Source organism: Terrapene carolina, unplaced genomic scaffold, assembly GCF_002925995.2.
Source record: "Terrapene carolina triunguis isolate 2854851 unplaced genomic scaffold, T_m_triunguis-2.0 Scaffold194, whole genome shotgun sequence".
Taxonomy (NCBI): Eukaryota; Metazoa; Chordata; order Testudines; family Emydidae; genus Terrapene; species Terrapene triunguis.
In genome coordinates, this window is record NW_020664545.1 from 3,505,685 (window position 1) to 3,513,527 (window position 7,843).

A 7,843-nucleotide genomic window follows, 5' to 3' on the forward strand; every position below is an offset into this window, starting at 1 on the left:
TGTGGGGTGTGCGGGGTCCTCTGGTGGCGTGACAGACAGCAGGGCCTGTGCTGAAGAGGGAGGAGAACCTGGCCAGAAGTGGCTGCTCCCAGAGAGAACTGAAGGCTGGGGTGACACTGCCGCAGGAGTGTTTGAATTCCCTGTGCTGACAGTGATTCTAGGCTCAGGCGTGAGGCTGTGGCCTCGGGAGAAGGGAAGTTCTCTCCCCATTCTAGTGCTGGAGCAGTGCACTGACCACGTGCATCTGGTATTTGCAGGGTCTATTCCCTCCATAACTGAATGGAGCCGGTGAGGGTAGGACACCCTGCCTCATAAAGTGGCAGATCTCTAACGAGTTGCAGAGAGCCTGGGGGGAGAGGATCATTAGCATTTCCTGCTCAGGCCAGCTGGTGCCTAGCCCCTAAGCAGAGCAGGTCTGTGCCGGCTGCTGCTCATATACTGCCAGGGCCTGCACTCAGCCAAAGCCATCTGGGCTGGTGGCAGCTCTGAGCTGGGGGCCGCTTGCCCTGGCCAAGCAGGGAGCAGCCTCTCCATGCAGTGATGGCCTTGGCTGGGAGCCTGGCTGCAGTGACACCAGCAGGGACGGCTGGCTATCACCCTTCCAGCCTCACCACACCTCTGCTGAGTGTGTGGTTACTGGGTGGGAGCCCTGGTGAGTGTCTCACTGACCTGCTAAGTGCCTGGGGAGCCTGGGTGGGGGCATTCAAGGGAAGGGGCCGTTGGACCAGGGCTAGGCTGTGTAGCAAGTCAGGGGCTGGCTCTGTGGAGGGAAGTGAGCCCTGCCGGAGGGGGAGAGCTGGGAGGGGCAGGTTGCACCTGCACCGTTTGTTACCCACACTCCCCTCCCAGGCAATGCTCTGACAAGCTCCTTGCTGGGAAACACAGTTAGAGAAACGTGTGGCCAGTCTGACTGGGGACACAGCCATGTACTGATGGGGCTAGACCCTCCCCCTCCTGCAGGGGTCACGCGGAACCTCTCCATGGGCCGGGTTTGCCCTGATCCTGAGCAGTCCCTGTAGGAGCTGCTGTAAATACCAGCTGACCCAGGAAGAGCTCGACAGATGCTTTCAAGGGGCATTTAGGTACCATGGGCCCACACCTCTGCAAAGCTCCTCACGGTGCCTCCAGCGCTGATGCAAAGAGGTGCCCTGGGGCTGGTCTAAATACACGCTGTCCTGCGTGGTAGCCACCAGTCCAACCCCCCAGGGTGGATGTGGGGCTGGGGCCTGTAGAGCTGGTCCTGTATGTTGTATGCTGGGTCAGCCCCACCTGGTCTCTGCTAGGACTGTCGGTTTCCCCCGACTGATGCTGTTTCACAGGGACAAACTCTGCGTCGAGCAGGCCTGGGAGTTCTGGGAAACCTTCAGAGCAGGACGAGGGTCCCCTGGGATGTTGGCAGGCAGGGAAGCGGAAACGGCACATCACTGAAAAGAGCAGGCGTGAGGCACAGGCTTGAGTACAAATCATTTAATCGGGGCCTGGCGTTAGCACCCTCGTCCATGACCGTGTGGGCTCACCACAGGCTGAATGTGCTCTGGGAAACGAAGCGGGAGAGGGGGTGGGATTTCAGGGCAGATGCAGCTTTTGAAAGAAACCGAACCCTACAAGGGCCCGTGTCGCTATTTCTTTCCCATCTCCTTTACGCTCCCTGCCCGCCGGGGGCTGCTCCTCCCTGGGCCTGCCCCTTGTTCAGCCGTTTGCACAGCTAGGCAAAGGGCACAGCAGCTGTTTTACCAGGCTGCTGCGGGAACGTTTCTCGTACCCATCTGGCACCGGAGCTAATCAACACCCGGAGAATCAGGGCCTTCGGCGTGACCATTTTCCTGCTGCACCAGCAGCTGGAGCTGCCCTCCTGCTCCAGCCCGGGGAGCTCTGATGCTCATTGCAAGGGGCGGTCAATGTGCACCCTTCATGCTGTGTCGCGGGGGGCAGGTTTCTTTGCTGCTGTTACAGGCTGAGAGCACAGACAGTGCAACCCCCCCCTGTATCTCCGTGGGTGCAGGCTGCTGCTGTGGTATGCCTTGGGTGTTCTTTATTTCCCCGTGCCAGTTTGAATTGCAGGGATGGGCTAAAGCAGATACGATCTGGAAACGAGAGAAAATCCCCCCCCCACAGGAACTGCTGCCTGTGGGGAATGCTAGAAGATTATCTGGACCCAAGTCTGAGTCTGTATGCCCAGAGGTCCCAGCTGCGATGGGGGCCCTGTTGTCCGGGTGCTGCACAAACACAGAGTCAGAGATGGTCCCTGCCCCAGGGAGCTCACAGTCTAAACAGACAGGATGGGCCAAGGAAGCGTTATTATCCATGTTACCGGCCCGTGAGGTTGAGTGATTTGCCCCAGTCACACCAGGAGTCCATAGCAGAACTGGGGCTTGAACCTGGATCCCAGCCCTGTGCCTTAACCCCCCAAGCCAGCCTCCCTCCCCTCCCATCCCATCCCATTTGCTGCCATTCTGCACAGCCTGGCTCTTTGCCCAGTGTCAGGGGGAGCAGGTTCAGTGCAGCAGCCAGGGAGCTGGCGCTAGGGAGCAGGGAGAATGATTGGCTGGGGGGGATGTTCTGCTGATCTCCGGTGTTTGCATGCGGCATGGTTTGCTCAGGTCCCCTCTTCCTGCTGCTCCTTCCTCCCCGGGAGAGACAATCCAAAGCCACCCCTACTGGCACTGCAGGGATGGCCCTGGTGCTCAGATAACCGAGAACTCGGAGACCAGGCCTCAGCAGCCTGCCCCTGGGAGCAAAGCTCCTCCACCTGCTTCCCTTCCCCTGGCATGAGAGATTCCCAGAAAGCACTGAAGTCTCTGTGGCTGGCTCCTATGCTAGCCTCCTCATGGCCTCTTGTGCAGGAGCCACGGCAGGGTGAGATGGGGCCAGAGAGCAGCGTGCTGGCAGCTGGTACCTCGGGGCCATGTTAGAGCAACCCCCAGGCTACTCTATCCACAGCCAGGGACCAAGCAGAGACACGGGGGAGGCTGCAGCCAGCAGCCTCCCCCTCTGCACTGAGCAGAGAATCTTTGGTCCCCAGATCTCCAGGCAGGGAAAGCGGGGAGAAGGGACATGGGAAATGTAAGTGGGGCTGGGAGCTGATACTCAGAGCTGCTGGGCCCCTGCTGGCCCCACTGAGATCAGGGGCTTGGCACCGTGGAAAAGCAGGCCAGGCTGGCTTCTCCTAGCATGGAGCAAAGCAATGGCGCACTTTGCACAAAGAGCTCCTTCCATCGCAGGCACTCGGATGGGGAGGGAGCCTTCAGGGCCATGGGGGAAAGTGACGAGCACAGGAGAAAAACCAGCCCCACCTCCTGCCAGCTGCCAAACAGGCAAGGTGGAGAGATTAGGACCAGAAGCTGCTCCACAGGCCCCCCTCCCCCCGCCCCATCCTGTCCTCCTCACAAGCACTTGAGGATGTAGAAGTTGCAGGCCGTCCCGCGGGGGCAGCTGCAGAGTCTCCCGATCCGGGCTCCTTTCCTCACGGCACACGGCTCTCCGGCGTCGCACTAGGGGAGAGAAGGGCCACGCGGGTTGGAACAGCCGGGCGGATGCTCCTGGCTCAAAGGTGCCGCCCGCCTGGCCCACAGCTCATTCCCAGGCACTGATCCGTTTTCTCAGGGCTTATAGAGAGCTGCAAATGTGCATGGGACACGGCCGCCACCCCCGAGAGCTCACGCTCAGCTCCCAGCAACACCGCAGCTGCGACTGTCGGGTCAGGCCCTTGGAGTAACCGGATCTGTGAGACTAGAGGATCACCATGGCCCCTGCTGGCCTGAGAAACTACAAATCTACGGCGGCCGAACAGGGAGTTTATATGGCAAAACCTTGTCTCGGGAGCCACGTTGGATGTTGCATTGTTTGCATTTTGGTTACTGGGTGTTGTCCCTTTAAGAATGGAGGGGAGGCCCTCTGGACGGTGGACTGTGTTTGCAGAGAGCTGGGAGATGGCTGGCCTGCTTCCAGAGCATGGGAGACCTGCCTGCGTAACCGCTGGCAGGGCAGAATGGGCGGGGGGGGGGGGGGGGTAATTGTATCATTCAAGGAGGCAAACATGGGGGCTGGAAGAGCCCCCATTGCTCATGCTGGGGGGGGGATGCAGGGCTGGGGGAGCCCCCCCCCTTCTCTCACTGGCAGGGGCACACGGGATGTCTCCATTCCTCGCCATAGGAGCTGCTGGGGGTTGGGCACTACAGAAGATTTGGCGTCTTCATTCAGGCTCCCGAGTGGGAGCCGGGCGCAGCAATCTGGCGGGGGCCGTGCCGAGGTGGCACTCGCAGCTGCAGGGAGATATACTCACCACCTCCCCAGGGCAAAGCGGCCAGGTCACGTTTACCCCCAGGGCTTCCTTAAAGCCTCAGCCCTGAGCCAGACATGGGCGGAGCAAGCTGCGAGGGCCCGAAAGAAAGGCTCCTTACCGAGGCCACTGAGCCCAGCTTCTTCTCTATGGAGGGCAGCCGCTCCGTCTTCAGTTTCTCCAGCACCTCTTGGAGAGCTTCAATCTGTGGGCAAGAGAGAGCGAGCGCTTAGCGGGGCGCCAGGGTCCTCATCTCCTGCCAGCACTGCAGGGTTTCCCTTCCACCTGCCCGAGCCGCAGTAACCTGGTCGATGGAAGAATTCGCCCACCCCCCCTAGCAGTGTCGATGCGGGGGGAGGTGGGGGAAGGTCCTCTTGGGTGTGAATTTCTCACGACCCTGAGCGATGGAGCTAGGGTGCTAAGAATTGTCAGTGGGTCTTAGGTGACTGAGGTGGGCTGGAAAGCTTCACCCCGCCTGGGGCTGCCCAGACACGCAGGGGACATCTGCCCGGACAGCATGGCTTGGCATATCTGCGCCAGCTTAAATCTAGCTCGTGCTGGTAACAGCGGTAGTGTGGACATGGCGGCATGGGCTGGGAACCAGAGTACAAACCCACCAGCGAGCCTGGGTCTGTAGTCTAGCTGCCCCGGCTACCCTCCTGTTGTGACCCATGCTAGCGAGATCCAGGCTAGTCCAGGTGTGCCGCCCTGCACGGTAATCACATTTTACTGGCAGTATAGCTGTACCCTGAGCGAGAGATGGTCCCCGCCCCAAAGAATATACACACTGCAAGGCAGAATTATTGCACTCCGAGCGATTCAGTGACTCCCCCGAGGAACTGACCCCAAAGTGCCAGCCCTGCGCCTTAGCCACAAGCCCAACCACTTTGCTTTCAAAGCCCTTGAATCAGTATCTCTAGGGGGCCGTTTGGGTGACTGGAGCAGCCAGTGGCACCAACAAACCAGGACTGGTGCTTCCTGCGTTCTCCTGGTGCTTTAGCCTCCAACCCCCTGTCCCAGCAGGGAGGCGTGTTTATTCTGCAGCTGCACTGGCGTTTTCCTGTTGCTTAGGATTTTAGCCGTCACTCCGCGAAGGAGGACGCTAAAGGGCGTGTAATCGGACTGGGTGCTGGGGTCTGTTATGGAGAGAGGGTGTTCGCTCGCTCAGTTCCATCTGCCACCCTCTGCTACCCCTTTACTTTAAACACCTGCTGGGCAACTCATGTATCTGCAACCTTGGGCAAGTGGTGTGGCAAGGCCCAGCTAAGGATGCTTAGGTGATTTTGAAAATCCCACGTGTCACCTGTCTGCACCTTTCCAAAGCTGGGCCTCACTTTGTAAAAGGGGGGTGATGCCTCTTGTTTTCACCTCCCCGTTCTCTGCCTTGGCTGCTTAGACCAGGAACTCTTTAAAGCAAGGACTGTTCTCACTGCACATCTGTGCAGCGCCTGGCACAATGGGCCCTGACCTGAGTTCAGGATTCCAGCTGCTATGACAACACAGTAAATACTCTCCCTCTCGCTCAGTATTGATGGTCCCTATTACTGCAGTATTTAAGTGCCTCTTGAAGTATTATTTCCCATTCTATTACCCAGGACCAGCAGGGATCTCTGTAGATCTCTCTCAGGTAGGGAGAAGGTATCTTTGTATCTTTCTGGCCCTATCAACTCTTGTTACGTTAACTCCTTGAAGCTCTACGGCCTGTTGCTAATGAGACCCTGGATAAAATGTGGCACAAAAGGAGCGTTAGATGCACATGCACTAGAACAGCCATTTGCTGACAAACTTTAAAAACGGAGACCAAATCAACAGCATGAAAGCTCAGCAATTCAGAGCCCTGAGCCATATTTCTTTTGCCAATAGCCCGCCTCGAGCACTGAAAGTCTAGTTAAAAAGTTTAAAACACTAGCTCCAGAAAAATCACCCACTCTAATACATTTGCATCCAGGGTCAAGAAATGAAAGTGACACTAACGCAGTGGGATCCATTCATTTTCTTTATGCTACTGTCTGTACCAGGAGGCTGGGTGTGTTTTAATCTAATTATAATGGCATATTTACTATTTGTTTCATGTTGGTTTTAACCAAACAACGGCTATAAATCAGCGCAATAAAAACCAATCCGCTTTTTAAAGAAAGTGCCTGGTTTTCATCGGAAAAACCTTTAGCAAACCAACAGCCGTGACTGATTTCTGTCTGGGAGAGAGGAGAGTCTAGTTGTCACTGTTACGTACCTAGACACTTGCCAGCCTGTTTGTCCTGGACATAGGAAGCCCCTTTCTAGCTATCTGATCCGATTGCAGGAGCATGCAAGCGCCTCCCGAGCATCAACTTTATCCTTGCCATACCCAAGCATTACCCTGGTTCAGCAAAGGACTTGAGCCCATGCTATTGAACGGGGGCCTGAAAGAGACCAGAGTACATCTACCCTTTGAGCTGGCGCTGTGATTGCCAGCCGGGGTAGAAGTGTGCAGGCAAGCACTGATGGACCCAGCATGCTAAAACCAGCAGTATCGACCTAGGGTCCCAGGCAGGGTTGTGCTCGGGGCAGCTAGCCCCAGCGCTGGCCTGATCAGCGCTCGCGTGCCTACGTCCGCGTGGGCTGGAAATCACACCTCCAGGGGCGGCGGTGAAGGGACCCGCCGCCAGGGGTTTTCAATGGGCACTGGGCACAGCCGTAGAAAAAAACTCTCAGCCTAAGCGACTTGCCCAAGGTCACCCGGTGCCAGTGGCAGAGCCGGGAAACCACCCCGGAGGCCCAGCTCAGTGCCTGAGCCACACGCCCCATCCTCCCACCTCGCCCTTGAGGAGAAGGGCAGCCCCTTGCACGCTACCCCCGTCCCTTGGCTCCTTCGCCCCTTACCAGGTCCTTTTCTTCTTGGCTTTTGCTGTCGGCAGCCCTGGGCCCCAGGGGCTCCTGGCCGGCGGCCAGCAGGAGGAGCAGCGAGTAGCCCAGGCAGAGCCGGCAGAGGCGGGAGCTGGCCATGGTCCTGAAGCTCAGGCGTGACCCCCTTGGCTCGCTCCGGGGCTGCAGCTCCACCGGCGCTCGGCTTTATAGCGCGTCTCGCCGGCACTTTGAATGCGGAGCGACACCTCCTCAGGCGCCGGATTGGTGGAAACGGCTTCTCCGGGGGCGGGGGCGGCCTGGGGGGGGGGCTGGCCGGGGAGCCGGGGCTGTCTGGTAGCACCAGGCCACCTGTGATGGATTTTAGCCTCCTGGCCCCAGGGCGCCGCCCCCCCATCCGGCTTCCCGTGGGGCGCGGTGACCATGTGCCAGGAGCACCCTGCCGCTGGGCCCCGGGCACGGCGCTGGGCACGGGCCCTGCCGGGGGCTGAAGCAAGCCCTGGCAGCAGGGTGATTAGGCCTGGCTCAGGGGGTGCAGCACAAGACAAGGGGCTCGGGACCAGCTGGGTTCTAATCCCATTGCCACCAGGCAACGCGGCCAGTCCCACCGTTCCTGCCTCGGTTTCCCCAGGCTGTACAATAGTTACTGATGCTTGAGCCGCCTTTGCAAAGAGCTGGGCCCCCCGACTGCTGGAGCCTGTTGAGGGGAGGCGAAACCCC

At 58.8% G+C, this 7,843-nt stretch overlaps 1 protein-coding gene across 1 annotated transcript; it reads right to left on the minus strand.

The window, feature by feature from the left end:
• Positions 1 to 3,383: 3,383 nt before the first annotated feature.
• LOC112109805 (cocaine- and amphetamine-regulated transcript protein-like) lies at positions 3,384 to 7,264 on the minus strand. Its single transcript, XM_024204447.1, has 3 exons — positions 7,142 to 7,264; positions 4,401 to 4,484; positions 3,384 to 3,491 (listed from the first exon to the last, which is right to left on the minus strand). Exons 1-3 carry the CDS (start codon positions 7,262 to 7,264, stop codon positions 3,384 to 3,386), a joined length of 315 nt encoding a protein of 104 aa, XP_024060215.1.
• Positions 7,265 to 7,843: the final 579 nt, after the last annotated feature.

Excerpts from the sequence above, each read along its gene's own strand:
- LOC112109805 (XM_024204447.1), bottom strand. The coding sequence starts at position 7,264 with ATGGCCAGCTCCCGCCTCTGCCGGCTCTGCCTGGGCTACTCGCTGCTC. Across the intron at positions 4,485-7,141 it reads GCCAAGAAGAAAAGGACCTG|ATTGAAGCTCTCCAAGAGGT; the intron begins GTAAGGGGCGAA and ends TCTTGCCCACAG. Across the intron at positions 3,492-4,400 it reads AGCTGGGCTCAGTGGCCTCG|TGCGACGCCGGAGAGCCGTG; the intron begins GTAAGGAGCCTT and ends TCTCTCCCCTAG.